The 20,027-nt window shown below is 36.0% G+C and overlaps 1 protein-coding gene across 4 annotated transcripts in view; it reads right to left on the reverse strand.

Annotated features, from left to right (window-relative positions):
* Gabra2 (gamma-aminobutyric acid type A receptor subunit alpha2) overlaps positions 1-20,027 on the reverse strand; it is a 138,175-nt gene that overhangs the window by 9,735 nt on the left and 108,413 nt on the right. For all 4 annotated transcript variants that reach the window (XM_028862333.2, XM_028862400.2, XM_028862260.2 and 1 more), the window contains exon 9: positions 4,143-4,345. In XM_028862333.2, coding sequence (XP_028718166.1) covers positions 4,143-4,345 — 203 coding nt within the window. The remainder of the gene's footprint in view (positions 1-4,142; positions 4,346-20,027) is intronic.

Consider the following 20,027-nt stretch of genomic DNA (forward strand, 5'->3'; position numbering starts at 1 on the left):
AGATACATCAAGAAGTTTGTAGGAAGGATAATTAGCATGAGTTAATGTCAGATCTTGAGAAATATCTCCTATTTGTTGGAATGTGACATTATGCCATGTTCCTGACTGAGGTATCAATTTCTGATAAGTACCTAGACATGAGCATAGAAAAGGTCAAAAAGTAGATTAGGTTTCATTTTCTTTGCTTTGCTGTTCTTTCTTTTTCTTCGTCTTTTTTTTCTTGTGTGTGTGTGTGGGGGTGTAAAGAGACTGCTAATATTCATGCTTATTAATGATTACATTATTGCCCATTAATAATAATTTTACAGATATCACCGTTGCACACTAACGCTAGGTTTTCCAGTGCCTGAGAACACCTAAGTGATTCTGAGCTGAAGTTACTGGTGCCATTTCATTGTTAAGAACATTGAGTCAAGAGACTTTCCCACAGGGTACAAACAGTTCACCAGACACATACCAGAAGCAGCTACTCTGACCCAATTTTCTATATTATTTACTTTTTAATTAAAGCATTTTAGTTCACTCATTCATCAATTTTATGTGCCTGAGTGTTTGCCCTGCTTGTATGCAGGTATACTGACTATGTTTTCAGTGCCTGAGGAAGGCACAAGAGGGTGTCAACCCCCCTGCCATTACAGGTCCAGACAGTTGTCAGTAAACACGTGGGTGCTGGGAATCCAATTCTCCTCTGGAAGAGCAGCCAGTGTTAACTGCTGAGCCAACTCTCCAGCTCCAATCCTTGACATTTTATCACAAAATTTGTAAATGACTAAAAATATTTCAGCATAGGCAGTTCTCAAAGGTTGCAATGTTAAAGTCAGGTGGGAACAACTAGGAAATAAGATGGATATGTGTGTGTATGATAGTCATATATATATATACACATGATGGGTAGATACATATGATGAACACATATATATGATGGATATATATATATATATATATATATATATATTGAGATAAAAGGAAGATGTAGTTTATAATACAGATATGATGTTGAACTGTAAGACAAGAATATTGGTTATAGATCTTTGAATTGGTAATACTTCAATAATTCATGCCATATTTACTGAATATGTATAATATGTAAGATACTGTGCAACTGACCAGAAGTAAATGATTTATTAAAATAACTAAGCTGTCATTATAATGATTGGCAGACTTAAATTACAAATATTCTTTCACAAAGAATGATAAAGTATTTCCAAAAATCAAGAAAGCATACATACTTATACTTTTAATTGGACTTAATAATATTGGAAAGAAGTACTCAGAAATTACATCAAAAACTGAAATTGGTGTCAACAACAAGCAATAATTATGTGATTTGTGACAGCAAATGAACCTTGCAAATATTCCCAGTATAACCTGGAATTTGAGAACCACATTGTAAACAATAAGACACAAGCAAAAGCATCTAAGAAGGCTGACTTGGCTTTGTCTGGGGAACATGAGCATGCCAGAGAAGCTCGATGCATCTGACTCTGGCACAGGACTTCACAGGATGGAATGAATTGTGGCAGCTGCCAGAGTGTGAGCAAAGGATGCTGACATTACTGAAGCATTTCTTAATGAAAAGAGAAAATGTTGCCGAGTTGAACCCAAGACAGTGTCTTCAACATAGCAGCAGAAGGCTCAGTGAGGATCCCAAGGGGAAGTGGAAAAACTCACATGCTATATTAAGTTAGGGAATGCCAGTTACAGGGCAGTGAAGGGAAGAAACTCGGTACAGAGTACTAAGAACTAAAGGAAAAGAATATGACCGGGGAGAACTCATTTCACAGGGCTTGGGTGGTAAAAGGACAGTGGACTCAGGGGATCGGGATGGAGAGAAACAATGATGTAAGATCTGGGTGATCCTCCTTTGCTTTTTGGCAAGTTAGCTAAGCCTCTTCACAGGAAAATATGAATGAGGTAGCAAAATGGCAAAAGGTCATTTCCAAGAATTAAAGCAAGAAAGTAACAAGGGGTGGAATAAGTCTGAGAAAGCACCAGAGGCGTAAGCAACAGAAGTGGAAGCCCAGTTAGGGGCTAGAGAAGGGCCACAGGGCATAGGGTCTTTTAGAAGTACTTGGGGGCTTTTGTGTCCTTTTAGAATTTGACTCTTTGATACACTTTTAAGAATGAAATTTTCTTTGCTCTTGTCACAACTGAGGCTAGCATAGTATAAAGGCTCTTCAAGACCCTAGGGTTCAGAAGTAGCTGAAGCATAAACGTATGGCTTTGTTAATTATTTTTTAATAAAAATCTTAAATATCATTTGTTCACAATCTTGTATGTAAAGTCTAGAGTCTAGATAGATTAAATTTAAGTACACATTCCTTGTTTTTCAACACACAGTGTGGGCATATATCTCTAAGTATTTTTTTATGTGTCAAGTTAATACTTTGTATTTTAATAAAACATTTAAGGGCTCTAGATGTTCTTTGTGTTGACTGAGAATAGGACTTTATTCACTTACGTTTATAAATACCCAAATCAAAAGGCCTACCTATGGACAACTGATTGTGAAAGGACAAAAATTCTGTATGTCAAGAAAACCCTTATCAGCCTAAATATTAAATCTAATTAAACTAAAGCAGAAGGCAGGATTTAGTGAAATGTCTCGGCAGCTAGTCACCTCTTGGCACTGGACTTGATTTTCTTTCATCTCTAAATACCTCCTTATTTTCAGAGTAAGTTAAAGGAATATAGCTCTAATTTCATTTTAATAAAGAAATTGGATAAAGTACACATGTAAACACAGCATTATAAAGTTGTTTAACACCTTTCAGTTAAGATAAATGTGCTCTCTCATTGGTGTATTACCATATTTATAATAAATATAATTTACCCAACAACAAATTTGAAACTAGGTGCACCATCCTAGTCACACCCTGTCTATGGAGAAAGTATATGTATAACCAATATAGTTAAAGAGAAGTAATCACATAAATAAAATGAAAAGTAATTCACTATGTGGGGAATGAAAAAACAAAAATCAACAATAAAATGTAATGGAAATGCTGGAATCAACCAGAAGTTAGGCATATAAAATTCATTAAGTCCCTTTCAATATCTCAGCACTACTTCTGTTAGTAGGCAAATGCCATGTACAAATAAACTAACAAGTATAATTAGAATTTCTATAGCTTATAAATGAGAAAAAAGAACAAGTGTTTTAAACCATAACATTCAAGCTTTGTGTCACTAAACTGTAACAAGGTATAGAAATGAAATATGTAAATATGTATATACATTCAAATAACTAAAACAAAAATCAAATCTCAACAAAGATGTCCAAAATTTTATGGGAAAAATCATATAATAAAGTGTTCAAAGAAACTGTCAGAATATTCTACCACTACTAAAATTATTTACAGCATGTTAGATTATATAGTCTTTTCCTAAAGCAGATATCAATTTATAAAATTAGAAATAAAACCATTGATATATCTATACACAAATATCTCATTAGCCTCAATACTTGAGACATGAAAATGTATGTGTCAATACTCTTAAAAAAAATATTAAAAGTTAGTTTTCCCCAATTAGACCCCATGAGCAATTTAAAAATCCTTGGGTATTTCAGTTTCCACGTATTTGCTTCATATGGTATCAGAAAGATAAAGTGCTATCTTCACTCTTACAAAGTAGTAATCGAAATATGGATGGCTGAAGAGTCATTGACCCACTGTCAGAGCCACAAATTCTTCAATAGGTGAAATTAATGCTCACTTTCTTTTCAAAGCTCTATCCTAATGTTTCATGATAGATTAAATGCATGAATTTTATGGGTAGACAGACCTGGGTTCCAGTACACTTATTGGTCAATTATATGAGCTGGAGCCAATAAACAGTTATAATGAGCTTGACATACTTCACTATGGAAGACTAGAATTAAGAAGATACACTTCTTACTGTAAATTTGAGAGAGAGCATGTGTGAAAACGCAACACTGTTGGATACAGAACCCCACAGACGCTGAGGAATGGTTTTAAGAAGTGTCACCATTACAAGCACTTTAAAAGGATTTCAAGCAAGAACAAACTTTTGAAAATGTATACCGAATTTCTCAATATCAAATTTTAGGAAGAACTCTGCCACAAGCTTGAATGTATGCAAAATTCTCTTCAGTAGATGAGCAGTGAGCTCACACTTACCTTGTCATTTACTACACTCTTCCCATCCCAAGCCCATCCTCTTTTGGTGAAGTAATTCACGGTCGCAAATTCAATTAGGGCCGAGAACACAAATGCGTAACAAACGGCAATAAACCAGTCCATGGCAGTGGCATAAGCCACTTTGGGGAGAGAATTTCGAGCACTGATGCTGAGTGTCGTCATTGTGAGAACAGTTGTCACTCCTGTAAAAGACAAGAAACAGAAGCACAGTCAGTGGCGGGAAGAGAGAGTATCCCAAAGTTGTTCTTTTCTTTCTCTGGAAGCTATTTTGTTATTCTTACCCACGAGAAAGTATTAGCAAAGAGTTCAAGTGGGCTATACTTAGCATGACAGTATGGTAATACTTCTGGAAATAGAGACACCAAACGGAGCCTGAAAGTGTCTTCCTTTTTTCACTTTCTTCTACATTGATTCCATTTTCTCTTAGTACAGTTGATATTTAAAAAGACTGGTAGTAGTGAGGCACTGTTAGGTATGACAGAACACAGGCACTGTAGAGTGACCTGTTACTCATCAGCATTAACATAAGAACTCATCGACAATACCTCATAATAACATTGATTTGTTTTATTTAGATGAATCATGTGAAAACACCTGAGCAAACCCTCACACTAATTACAGTGGGATTATGATTGAGAAGTGATTAACATGTTTTCTTTTATTTAAGTAATGCTGTGTATGTATGGAATTAACTCTGGTTCTGAAGATGTCTGATCTCATTTGTAACATCACATAAATTTGGTTAGAAATAAAACAAACTGCTAGGAACAAAACTTGTAAAATAAAAATCTGCATTTGAAAAGAATTATAAAGTCCCATTTGAAGATGAAAAAAATACATGAAATTATCTGCTGTAGAAAGAGAGAGAATACCTTCTCCAGGGAAAAGCTCTTGATAGCCAATCCAATCTTAAGTGGTCAGTTCTAATCACAAACACATATAAAGAACACTAAGTGGAGTCAATAGGCTGTCCGTCTGTCTGTCTGTCTTTATGTATATGTAGCAATGTTTAAAGAAGAATTCATAAATTTGAGAGCAAATGGAGGACACAGGAGGATTTTAAAAGGTAAAAGGGAGAGGTAAATGATGTAATTATAGTATCCATATGTGAGGAGCTGTTTTAAATTTTCAAATTAAAGGATATTTCATACATTTTGCACCCCCACACACAAAGAATTATAATTCCTTTCTCCTATAAATTTTTTGCTAGTGGCAAACAGCTCACATTTATAAGAGAAAAGAAGGTGTTAAGTGAGGCAGGAAGCTACAGCACCAGCAATTAAAGGCTACAATCAACTGAAGGTCCCACAGAAGCTTAATTGCATTCATGGGGGATATGCAAAAGAAAAAGAAAGTAAATGGCTTAAGGATATTGCTCAGCAATAGTGTAGTCCCCCAGCTTGGATGAGGCCATAGTTCTAATCAACAGCATCAAAAATGGAAGTAAGAAAATGTGTTAGATGGTTTTATGTCAATTTGATACAAGCTAAAGTCATTTGACCAAAGGGAACCTCAATTAAGAAAATGTCTCCATAAGATTTGGCTGTTTGCAAACCTTTAAGGTATTTTCTTGATTAGTGATTGATGGGTGAGTACCCAGCCCATTGAGGGTGGTGCTATACCTAGGCTGGTTGTCCAGGGTTTTATAAGAAAACAGGCTGAGCAAGCTATGAATAAGTCAGTAAGATTCAACCCTCCATGGCCTCTGCATCAGTTCCTGCCTCCAGATTCCCGCCCTGTTTGAGTTCCTGTCCTGATTTCCTTCAGTGATGAACAGGGATGGAAGTGCAAGTCAAATAAACCCTTTCCTCCCCAAATAGCTTTGGTCATGGTGTTTCCTCACACCAATAGTAACCCTAACCAAGACGAAGGAAATATACTCTACTTTAGATAATTTGAAGATCTGAGGGCTATTTTATGTTTCACTTTCCCTTGAGATAAGGCAGCATTGGCCTCTCATGTAAAATAAAATTACTAGCAAAAAGTAGCAATTATTCCATTCAGTTATGAGTGTATCCACAGAATATGGTGGTGACTGTGGAAATAAAAGGTGGGAAAATAAACTGATCTCACCTGCTGTTGAGTCATATTAAAAACATTCATAATTCCAGCAAGATGGCTCAGCTTATAAAGGCACTTGTCATCAAGGCTGATGATTACCTGTGTTCAATCTCTGGGATTCATGGTTGAAGAAGAGAATAAACTCTCACAAATTTTCTTCAACTTCCACATGCACACACACACACACACACACATACACACACACACACACACACACACACACACACACACACACACACAAAGTAAAAGTAATTAAAGGGCTTTTAAAATGTGAAAAACATTAAAAAATACTTTTGCAATAGAAATAAATGATGTTTAATGCAACATATTGAAAGGTTTTATACTGACGGATATTTTCTTTCCATATTTTTGTTCAAATGGACAAATGGATACATCCAAATGTATAACTGTGTGTATTCATATGCCTACAATACAATAAGCAAGAATAAAAAGACATCCTGCCTACAAGAATTCCTTTTGTTTTGTTTTGTGACTCATTGAATTTAACCAGGCTATTTGTGTGACTACAGATATGAAAGTATCCCTTAAAACATGGTGGTTTACTCAGTAGCTATTTAAGTGAAAAAAGAAGGTTGCTCCTCCCACAGAATCTACTAGCAGCTACTAGGTTACAGTGCACACATCTTTCAAACCTTTGATTTGCTTACTGGTTTTTCATTTAATTCTTTGCTAATACAAATGTAATGATTTTAACATTATTTAAATTATTCACTGGTGGCATAACAGAAACAAAACTGCATTTTAATTTTGTACTCTAAAAATTTGATGAATATCTTTAATAGCTCTAATATTTCATGTTGTTTATTTACAGATGTCATTTATATATAAATTATAAGCAAATACAGTTTTACTTCTTTTCTTCCATTTTGCATGCCTTTTGCTTTTCTTCTCTAATTTTCCTATTAAGAAACAGTATAATATTTAAGCAATTAGTAAAAATAGAAATGTCTTCTTTATAATATTAAAAAGAAAAGATTTGTCCTTTTCCTATAAATACATGTTATCTGTAGTTTTTGTTAGATGCTTTATAAAAGGCTGAAGAAATTCTATGCTATTGCAGGTTTTTTGATGACATTTTTATAATGAAAACATTTTTATTTTGTTAAAAGTTACTTATCTACTGAGATAATAGGAGTTTTTTCCCAATTGCCAGTAATAATCTTCATTGTAATGGCTGAGTTTTATGGCTAGCCAACCTTGCATTCCTACGATAAATTGTAGCCAGGATGCTGAATTATTTTAAAACATGCCTGGTTCAGTTTTCTTGTATTCTGCTAAGAGAATTATATCTAAATTCTCAAAGATCCTGTGTGTTGGTTTATTTTTCCTTGTTTTATTTTGTTCTTTTGATAATATACCTATATACCTGTATATAGAACGAAACAGGGGGTGTCTGAATGATTAATGGCAATCCTTCATTATTTGGTAGAACCCACTAGAGATGACATTTGACACTGAACTTGGCTTGGTTGGAAATTTTTCATTCCAAAGCTGATAGCTTTATTTACTATAAGTTTGTTTATGGTACTACATGAATTTGAGCAACTATTTTTTTTTCTAGAAATTGGCCCATTTGAAGTTTCCAAACTGTCAGCATACAACAGTTAGCACAATAATCATGTGACTTGCATTTTTTCCTATGTTCACACACACGAGATATGCCAGTTGGGCTGAAGACACATTATTAAGACATAGGACTTGGATGATTTGAACTGGAGCTGACCTAAAGAGCCTCTTTTCTGCAGCCTCGCTTCCATGGCTCCAGAAAATACTATGAAAGGTGCCAGAGGAGGGAAGAAACTCACAGTCTGACCCAGCTCCAATACCTACGAAGGACAGCAGTGACTAGAATGGCAAGATGGGAATAGAGCAGCAATAGTGGGGTTCAAAAGTTGGTGATAGCAAATAGTTGTCTAATTGAACTTAACTGAAGGGAAATCGTGCCTGGTACTGAAAACCTAGTCATCTTCCTAGGGCTAGTTAAGTCACGAACATTAGAAAAGACTCTATTACTATCACTTTGCTAGTCCAGAATAATTCCTTACTGCATTTGAAATTTTATCCTTTTATCCACAGATAAGTGTAACTACCACCCCTCATCAAAGAAACCACTCTTTACAACAAATGGAGATCATCACAGAAAACCACATCTGGACAGAGTGCATATATCAACATATATATATATATATATATATATATATATATATATATATATATATATATATATATGCCAGCCCCATCTGCTTTTGGATATCTGAGACCTCTCTCTCTCTTTTATTCTTGATCAAGCTACCTAAAACTTAATGGATTTTTAAAAATCTTTTTGAATGCTGATTTTCTTTCTACTATTTTATTTTTTGTTTCACCTTTATACCATCACTAGTATTTCAGTCACCAAATATGTTAAGGTAATGCACATTAAGGTAATGTGAGATTCTAATTGGGGACAAGCCAGCAAGGAAAGAGAGTGAGAAAGCAAAGATACAGAAAGTAAGAGAAGGGAGGATAGAAGAAAGGAAGCACAAGACCCGGGGGGGGGGGGAGAGAGAGAGAGAGAGAGAGAGAGAGAGAGTTAGTTTAAGGCTTGTCCTTGAATAGCTCTGGCTTTGTGGTTCACTATCGATTTTTTTTTTTTCAGGAAGCACTCCTAACCATTCTGATGTCATCCACTATTAGGCTCTCATTAGAAGCTAAGCAAATGGATAAATGGATCCACTTCATCTTAGAAATTTCAGCCTGAAAAAATGACTTCTCTTCGTCTATAAAGTATATGAACACCTGTTTTGTTAAAAGAAACAGAGAACAACCTGATATTTGTAAACATTGTATCTTAAACTATTTTTTAGTGGTTTTCTTGGGCACTAAAATTTATAATAACATGGTTTAGATTAATGCTAAATATCAACAGCATACACATTTTAGCTTACTATAACTCCATCACAAATTACACCATTATTCCTTTATGCTTACTTTACGTGTATATATAGCTCTCACACTGTGCATTTAACTTCAGAATCTGAGTAAAACAAGGTGCTAAATATATATATATATATACACACATATATATATATATATATATATATATATATATATATATATATATATATATACGCCGGGTGGTGGTGGCGGCGGCGGCGGCGGCGGCGGCGGCGGCAGCGCACGCCTTTAATCCCAGCACTAGGGAGGGAGAGCCAGGCGGATCTCTGTGAGTTCGAGGCCAGCCTGGTCTCCAAAGCGAGTTCCAGGAAAGGCGCAAAGCTACACAGAGAAACCCTGTCTCAAAAAACCAATATATATATATATATATATATATATATATATATATATATATATATTTAAACTATCTTTTACATTTTGTCATAGAATAATCTTCACAGTTGCTCCTTTCTTCTGTGGATTTGTGTTTTTATCCAGCATCTTTTCATTCAGGTTAATGACACTCTTCTCAAATTCTGCTAATGACAATATTTACTCTGTTTTTGTATACCTGAATTTAAGTAGATACTGAGGATAAAATCTGGTACATCATATGTATATTTATTTCCATGTTTTCACACTTTTTTTATTTTGTAGTTACTCTGATAAGACTACTTGATCTTTACAGAGTTTTCTAAATTTAGTTTTGATTGGTTAGAATTAAAGGATGACATTGTGGTGGTATTGTGTTCCCCAAAATATCATGTGACCCTAATAAACTTATCTGGGGTCAGAAAACAGAACAGCCACTAGATATCAAGGCCAGAAAATGGTGGAACACATGCCTTTAATCCTATTACTTGGGAGGCAGAGATCCATCTGGATCTCTGAGTTCAAAGGCACACTGGAAACAGCTAGGCATGGTGACTTATGCCTTTAATCCCAGGAAGGGATGGCAGAAAGCAGAAAGGTATATAAGGTGTGAGGACCAGGAACTAGAGTTGATAAGCTTTTAGACTTTTAGTAGCAGTTCAGCTGATATTCATTCTGGATGAGGACTCAGAAGCTTGCAGTCTAAGGAAACAGGATCAGCTGAGGAATTGGCAAGGTGAGGTGGCTCTGGCTTGTTCTGCTTCTCTGATCTTCCAGCATTCCCCCCAAAACCTGGCTCTGGGTTTGATTTTTATTAATAAGACTTTTTAAGATTCCTGCTACAGTGACAGTTTTTCAACACACTGAATATGAGATTCCAATGTCTTCTGATCTTCATAGTTATTCACAATTGTGAAATGTTAATAATGTCGAGTGCCTCTTTCACGTGAAACACCAGTTGTGGTTCTTTTTGTTTTTAATATATTGTCTTAATACCATGCATGCATTTGTATTCACATCTTAATTTGGGACCACAGAAGTCTGTTTGTTAGCTTGGTAGACATCTATATTATGAAGGCACAGAGTCTTCCTAAAATGCCTAAAAGCAGAAACAATCTAATCTTTCCCAAGCAGCTCTGTGTATAGTTTACTACACATAAACACTGTTTTGTCAACATTCAAAGAGGAAACCTATGATTCTACTCTGGCATACATTGTTTGGCTTGTGTGAAGTCTTAAGGTCAAGCAGAAGTGAGAACATAAGAGTTTGGCTCAGGCTTCTCCTAAGCACATATTGTAACCTTGGCCTCATTGTGGCCTTAATAGACTCCAAGAAATAAATCAGTGCTTTTCCCAATTATTGCGTACAGCTCATTCTCCAGCCTTCCCTTTATTCGTTTGCTCCATATATTTCTTGTTGCCTTAAGGAAGTCTAAGCACTAAAGCCTCTGCCTGTAAATAACTTCAATGGATATCCCCAGTCATCAGATTCCAGCTTTGATATCAGGGAAGTTTGGAGTTTGAAAAACCAATACACACATTTAGAGGGGTCTTACAGTGACTCACCATAGAGGGTATACAATTCTTACTCTTTTTTGTATGTAAATAGGTGTGTGTGTGTGTGTGTGTGTGTGTGTGTTGTATGCATATGTTCACTCCATGTGCAAGTACCTTTGTCTGCACTGTGGAAGACACATTGGGTGACAAGGGAGCTGTACCTACAAGACCTCAACCATACAGCCACCTAAACACGCCCTAGGCAATGACAATGTCCTTGTTTTGACCTTATAAGGTGAAATAACTATAGGAAACTAAGGACCGCTGAGAGAGGGAAAATTAGATTTCCCTAGGGATGAGCCCTAGTTGGTTATCTAATGCAGAATGGTCAACTGTGAAATCCTATACACATAAGTCACACTGTATAAATTCAGGAGCTTGTTGTATTTACACACACACACACACACACACACACACACACACACACACACGCTCGCGCGCGTACCCTCAGGCACATACATATATGTGTATGTAACCACATAATTAAAGGAAAAGAGGCCATCAAATTATGAGAGAGTTTGAGGTGTGTATGAGAATGCTTGAAGGGAAGGGAATTTGAGGGGTTGGAGGGATGGAAGGGAAGGGAAAAGTGATATAATTATATTTTCATTAATTTTATAAAGTAAGTATCATTCAAATTCAAATGATCGAGGATCATAAGCTCAGTTTTCTTTCAAAGCTTGTACTCAGAGCTTAAAACTAGTGTCAGGTCCCTTCATGGAACTGAATACATTGTGACAGCAGATTCAATACGAATCTTCTGTGCAGCCATTAGCTTTTTACCGTATTCAAATCTTTCCCCCGTGTACCTATTTGCTTTCAAAAGGTTTTTGAATCTGACAATGATGGTGCTAACTTCATCTGTAAAGTGCCTTCCTCCTGCCCTCCCTCCATCTCTCCCTTTTCCCCTTTCACTAGGAGGATACGATTTTCATATGCCAGCTTCTGTGTCTAATGGTTCAGCCCAGATGGTTCTCATTACAACGTAAACAGAAAGAGCTGAACCTTAGGAAGGGATGCACTTATCTGGAAAGCTCAAACTTTGCAGTGTCTTCCAACAATGGCATCTTGCTAGCTCATCATGCACTTTGTAAATGACTGTTCCCAAACATTGCTCCAGCGTTCCTCCCTCTCACCTTGGTGTGACCTCTGCAGTACACACCTTCCCTAGGAGAACTACATCTTTCTCAGTAAAACATAAAGACAAGCACCCTGAAGTGCTTCATCATTTAAAATACCTGCATATATGTGAAATACGTGAGTAATGCTGATGACAAAGGACACATCTAACCCCTGCTTCTTGTATAAGGTGGTTTCCATTTATGTAACAATTTGAATAGTAACAAACCTTGCTATGCTTATTTGGTATTTTACTCCTGGCGTCTCGGTCAATGGCCTCTAAGCAAGGCAACCGTAAGTGCTGGGATGAAATATGTGTTGAATGAAGAAAGACAAATCAGAGAAAGTGCTTTCAACACCACACAAGGACAAGTCGCCACTGCCGGGTCTGAGTTGCAACCTGTGACCTTGGAGAATTTTCTTCACTGCTCCCTTTGTTTTAATCATTTTTTTAAAAGTAAGGTTTTAAAATTGTGCTTTCCAAAGTGTTTCTATTGAAACCCAATGAGCAGAATGTGAAGCTGACCCTCCTATTTTCAAAATATACACTGTACTTGTGAAGAAAGACTAAGAGCTTGTAAGTGAATTCAAGAAATTAAATAATAAAGATAATGTAAAATGACCTGTGCGGCGAGTGTGTTTGTGTGTGTGTGTTTGTGTGTGTGTGTGTGTGTGTGTGTGTGTGTCTGTGAAAGAGAGAGAAAAAAGGGAGAAACATAGACAGAAAGACAGTAAGACAGTAAGTACAGGGAGGGAACAGAAAGTGAGATGGGGAGGGAGGAGAGTTAGTGTGTGTAGTAGAAGCTAAGAAAGAGAAGTGTCAATAATCAGCAGCAAAAAGTGCAATAGGAGAAATGTAACATTGTTTGATACCACCTGCTGGTTACTGCTAGAAATGGCAGAAACAAGAGTCTGATAAAAAAAAAAATGTTTCTGTCTCGCTAATTAGACTCCCAGCGCTCCACCCGGTTTATATGAGCGAGAATTGTTGAAACCAAGGTTGGATAAAGCACAGGGACAAATAACCAAATGAATGGAAACACATGAACTATGAACCAAAGGCTGAGGGGCCCCCAACTGGATCAGGCCCTCTGAATAGGTGAGACAGTTGATTGGCTTGATCTGTTTGGGAGGCATCTAGGCAGTGGTACCAGGTCCTGGGCTCGCTGCATGAGATAGCTGTTTGAAACCTGGGACTTATGCAGGGACGCTTGGCTCAATTTGGGAGGAGGGGACTGGACCTGCCTGGACTGAGTCTATCAGGTCGATCTCAGTACTCAGGGGTGGCCTTGATCTGGAGGTGGTGGGAAGGGGGAGAACAAGGAAATCTGTGGCTGTTATGTAGAACTGAATAGTATTGTAAAATAAAATAAAATAAATTAAAAAAAAATCAAATAAACACTAAACCACAAAGTGAAAAAAAAATGTTTCTTTCTTTCTTTTTTATCACCATGGACAAAACAATACTCAACTCTTTCTCAAATATAATAATATTTAGAATACATTTCTACCACACTGAGAAAGGTTACAACTTTGTAACTTACAACTCCTCTGTACCTGTCCAATAAAATGTTGAGGTTTCTATATGTTAGGTATAATTTAGACATTCATCTTTGTTATAAAATCTAGTTGTTTAATACTCTCCTAATTCAAACTTTGTGAGAACACAGAAGCAATTATGATCTAGAAAGTCATGTTTACAGCTTGGGCAGCCACAACATGATTGCAGGGAGGACAAGTTATTCTTCTGGTTTATATGAGAATGTCGCAACATTTACTACATCCAAAGCTCATTTCCAGACCCAAGCACTTTGCTTCTAAAAGCTCACTTTTCATGAAAAGTGTCCACAATCTAAATGACACCAATTTCAGATTTTAACTTCAAGTGCAGAGGCATAAATATGTTGTCAGTTTGGGTAAATGTACATGGCTCAAACTGTGTTTTTTTCCTCCAGTACACATTCCCTTCTTTTGTATTTTGAAAACTCATGTAATTAAGAACAACTGAAGCCTACTACTGTAGGCCCGTGTGAGCACACATGTTAACCAAGAGCAAAAACTCTTGCTCTCTATGGTAGCCATACTATGACCACTTCAGTATGCTTAGGTCAGGGTATACAGTCCTTGCACTCTTTTCCTTGAGGTTATCTTTGACCTGTTCTTACATTTTCAGTTATCTCCTGTCCTGTTCAGGTTGCCTCTTCATTTGCACAAGTCTATACCCTATTTGCCTGCATAGATTACAGCCTATCTGTCTTCTCTCCAAAATGCAAAAAAAAAAAAAAAAAAAAAAAAAAAAAAAGGTGCCTAGTGGAATGTAGTAACCTATTACACAGTTATTGCGTAAATAATTATTTATTTAAACTGCTCCCCTAGTGATTGAGAATGGAAAATCATGTATTTATTACTACAACATCAAAAGTCTTTTGTGAGGGAATCCCCACTTTCTAGACATTGAGGAGAAAAGTCAGATGCATTCTGCTAGAGACATTAAAAAGTAAGAACACGGCCGAGCGGTGGTGGCGCACACCTTTAATCCCAGCACTCAGGAGGCAGAGGCAGGAGGATCTCTGTGAGTTCGAGGCCAGCCTGGGCTACCAAGTGAGTTCCAGGAAAGGCGCAAAGCTACACAAGAGAAACCCTGTCTCGGAAAAAAAAAAAAAAAAAAAAAAAAAGTAAGAACACAAATATTTCCTACACTACAATTGGGCAAGGTGCTAGATAACTTGATAACCAACAATAGGGCAGTCTGTCTAGACCAACAGTATTGGCAAGACTACTGGGGAGAAATAGGTGGTAGGGAGTAAAATGATACTTAAAAAAAAATCAACTAGATGAGTAAATAACATGTGCACGACTCAAGAACACAGAAACCAGGCATTCAGGAGGAATGGGAAGAAGGATGCAGGAAGAAAAGATAAAGTGGTGATTTCAAGCAAAGCCCTGGCATCAGAGCTCAATTTCAAGATTACTTCAGAAACTTTCCTATAATTGTATTGATGATTTGGGGTTTTGTTTTAATTTTCCTTCTTCAATACACCACACCAAGATTTTATGAATGCCTTTTGCTTAGTGTAGTTTTCAATATATAGGTAGATTTTTTTTTTAGATAAATGTCTCACTATGTAGTCTTTCATGGTCCAGAATTTATTTAGAGACCAAGCTGGTTCAAAGTTGAGGCCTTTTGGAGGTTATTTATAAATTTGTACTTATTGATGCTCTCAGACCTTCCTGAGTTGGTTTCTGTGATTTGGTCTGTAATTAATATTTGCAATCTCTTAGGCATTATTATTTCAAATACTTATTTTATATTATTCCTATTTTCCTCTTTTTCTTATGTTCCAACTATGAATATTTAGTATATGTAGAAGTTGTAATGATTCTAGGATTCTCCAACTAGTGTTTAGCTTTATATTTCTGTTTGAATAACTTTTGGTAACTTTACAATGACCTATACATGGAAACTCGCCAGTCTTTTCTTTAGACAGCTTCCTGCTGAAACCATTCCTTGAATTCTGTTTCCATACTGTGTTTTAATTCCAATGCTTCCCGTTGTTACATTTAATTTTCTCTTTGCCCTTGGGAATTCATGCATGCACACAATGAAATCAATGTTTCCTTTTGATTATTACCTAGTTACATCCCTCTGTGTGCATTACCCAGATTTTCCTTGTCCATTATGTTTACTAGCAAATCCATTAAGTATTAATGGCTGTATCAAATATAGTTTACACTTCTCATCCAGAAATTCTAACTATATCATGGTTTTAGTGTTGGCTTTGTCATTTTTGTATTTGCTTTTATTTTACCTTCTGTCATATCATGAAATTATGTTGTTATGAAAAACTGTAATGCATTGGGAAATGGAACTGAGGTAGACTTGCAGTATAAGATTTATATTAATTTCTATAGTTTAATGTTTGCTATGTTGTCCTAATAATGCCTGCCATAGATATATGTACCACTTGAGATGAATTCCTAAGTGTTCCATTTACCTGTCTTATAAATTTTCAATTCTTTTAATATTCCTTCTCAGAGAAGGTCTGTCTCTTTCAGTTCTTTCGTGTGTAAGCCACAGATATATTGCTGGAGTCCAGTGATAGTGTGATGGGAAGATAAAAGGCAGGGTTCTAGTTTGCGAGCTGCTCACTACATCTTACTTGATACGTGTCTCGTTCTCACACTAACACAGATTCAGTTCCAGGCAATTCATCAAAATTACTATGAAAATGTTCCAACCAGCATATGGCTCCGACAGCTTCTCTTCCAGGTAAGAGTTCTTGGCTGTGTCACTCTGAGTTTGCCTGTCTCTTTACAATTTGGAATGACACTTTCCCTGTCGTCTTGGTTCACTTGTGAATGCAATGAGACACCTTAGTCTTCATTTTGTTCAGTTTCAGTTTGTTGTAAGAATAGGAAAGACAGATTACAATTTCAGCAGATGTCAGAACTGAAATCTCTAGTTCAACCTCCATAACATTAATACATGACTTTAAAAATGAGACCTCAATTATTAGTCAGATGCCTGTCATTTATTTCTGGGAGTTTTTTAATTACTATTTTGTTCTAGGTATTTGTGACTGACTTGCGACTCGAAAAGCTAAATAAACGCTTGTGAAAGTAATAAGCCAATATAATACAGGCAACATTTGAGAATGAAAGAGTATGTTAATATATGCTGTAATGGTAAGGGAAATTCACAAATATCTGACTGTGGCCAGAAAATTTAAGTAGGAAACTCAGATATTCTAGTATGCCACTGTGCACTGATACCTTAATCTTAAGAGGCAGCCTGTGAAAGCATGTAAAACTTAATTTCAGAATTTCAATGAATCATAATATTGTTAGAGGGTTGCTATGTGATAGCTTTTCCTGCGCTGTTTTCAAATTATAATTGCCAAAAGGAAAATTCAAGAAATCAAAGTGTTATTACCATTATTCTCATTTAAACAATAAACTTGCCTTATCCCCACTGCAAGTCCCAAATGCCTTGATAACACTTTGTGAGAAACCACGGACCATAAATTTACTTTATACTGTTATCACAACTTTTAACAAAATTATACTAGTACTAATACGCCCCTAAAGATATATTACTTAAGTCAATTTAACAGCTATGGTGGTAGTAACTTTTAAATTTGTAAGACATTAAAAGACTTTCAAAAACAGAATGAAATTTGTTCACAGTGAATTTGAAACTGGAGGTACAATCATACACATAGAGATTCAGAGTAATTTGGGAACTCAGATACTAGCATAGATAAATACATGATTTTGAATAGGGGTGGTACTCCTGTTCTGCTGTGAGGGCTTTTTGTATTACTGGAGAGTATTTTTCATATTATCATAGCATAATTAACCAAATGTGCTGAGTTTCTTTATCTGACCCTTACCTAAGACTCTGAAGACAGGTATCTCATTTTTGCTTAACATTGCACCTGAAAAACCCATCACAGTGCCTGGCAAGCATAACTTCCTTAGATTGAATGAATGAATGAATAAATATAATACATAAAACAGAGGCACCTATTTCTGTGCATAGATATGTAGAAATCTGTAGACATGGTGTATATATTTGGAATTAAATAAAACCTGAAGACTTGTTTTTCCCAGAATTCACTGTGTAATTCACTCACTCATTCACACACACACACACACACACACACACACACACACACACACACACACATACACGGGGGTGGATGGAGAGGGAGAGAGAGAGAGAGAGAGAGAGAGAGAGAGAGAGAGAGAGAGAGAGAGAGAGAGATGAGAGTTTATAGATATAGTCCAGTAACCACAGACAGATGGAAGGCACATGGGAAAATTCAAAATTCTTAGTCAAATTTTTGTCTGCTTGCTTGCTTTTATTCCTTAATGAAACATTAATACACCCTCTGAGATTATCTTTAATGCATTAACTGATGCAGTTAGTTTAATATATAGACAAGAAAACTGAAGCAAATTGAACTCAAGAATCCTACTGAAAATCACAGTACCATCAAGCAGTAATGTGTCTTAAGATACAAATTCAGACAGCCTGAATTGAAACACCACACTCTTTGCAAAGAATTTAAAAGGGCATTTTCCTTCAAAATAATTTATAGGTTCATAACATATATTAATATCATTTACCTAACCTTACATTTTACTGGTGAAGCCTCTAAGGTTTCTATGTCAAGGACACAGAATTCATAGAATGGTTTTAATTGTTTGGGAAATGCCTATACTTAGAGAAAAAAAAATGGGCATTGAAGTGAAATGGGGTTATGCTTCTTCTACCTGCTTCTGAGAAGTGACATAAATTAATTACATCGAAGTATAAACATAATTTTAAGTTACATAAGATGATGGATTTTGCACAGCACCTGCAGCTAATCCACAGTAAACCTTTCCACATGAGAAATGGAACTGATGCCTTCTTGGACTCTGGGTAGGTAGTGTAAGCACATGCTTCTGGCATTTACACTTACCCAACAACTATAATGCTCTCCTTCTCTCTCCCCCCTTTCATACTGTACCTCATTGACTTTACCTCTACAATGAGGATTAGAGTATATATTTTTTTTTACAAGCTTTCAATAACAAATGCAAATAACTCATATAGAATTTGTCTGATTCAGATTTCTGTAGCTTCTGTTGTTTGATTATGATGCTCCTTAGCCCCCCAAGACAAGTGGTGGATAAAGATGCTAAGAATGCAAAGTAAGGATGTAAGAGTCCCATCTAGTGGTAGACTGAGAAAAACCCAAGAACATTGAACTATATAAGTGGCTGCCAAAAAGAACCAGGCATTGTATTTTTTAGTTATTCATTTTCCACTTGGAGAAAGAATTTAGCATGGATCATCAGAAAGGGGAACATAAAGCCTTCTACTGGTTTCCTCTACATTCTTTCATTGTGTCTCCAAACCTGAGAATCTTTTCAAAATAGATCTGTAATTCTGGATTCATTAAACCTTTGATATTTGTGACTAAACTTCTCTGTCCTTAAATGTCTCAATGAACATGATTCAGCTCTTTAATTAGTTAGGCGTAATTTGATAACCAGTTGCTATCAAGTGGATCCTGCATTGTCATTATCATTTAAGACCAAACTTTTGCAAACATAACCTGTCGATTCCTAGTGTACCTCATTGAAAAGATAATTTCCAAAAATTTAGCATGGCTCATATCTAATCTCAGGATTTCTGGTATGAGGCTTGTTCAGGACCACCCACATTAAAGAAAGATTAGATGTAGGAAGAGTCAACTGCAGATGCCTGAGACACCTGTTCTCCTTTATCTACTACAGGAAAATGTGGTGTGACTTGACTGCTGCTAAGTTTCACAGTAATATTGTGATTTCTTGAGTTGAAGATAAAATAATACATTTGGCACTGTGACAATAAGACAATAAAAGAACAGCAGACCAACAAAGAAAGCCCTTTTCTGTACAAACTCCCCACTGTTATCAAATATATTTTCTATTTCATTCTTCTAAATTGCATTGCCACAAAATGCAGGGTGAATGTGGAAATGTTAATCATTTGGGAGACTTTTTATAACTCCCTAAGGTGATTCAGCTTGAAAATATTATGTTATTTGTGATGAATAATACATTAGAAAATGTTTTATCACAAAGATCATCCAATTAGAAACTATTTCCTTGAAATGATAAAACACTTGAACATCACTAGTAGATTTTTAATTTTTAAAGTTAAAACCTAAAAATGCATATTCAGAAGATTGTTGTAATAAAAGTAAACATATCACACTATAGTAATGGCATGTACCTAATAAAACAGTGGAAGAATCAGAGTAGAGAAGCTGTTCTCTATAC

The sequence above is a fragment of the Peromyscus leucopus genome, chromosome 10 (assembly GCF_004664715.2).
Source record: "Peromyscus leucopus breed LL Stock chromosome 10, UCI_PerLeu_2.1, whole genome shotgun sequence".
Taxonomy (NCBI): Eukaryota; Metazoa; Chordata; class Mammalia; order Rodentia; family Cricetidae; genus Peromyscus; species Peromyscus leucopus.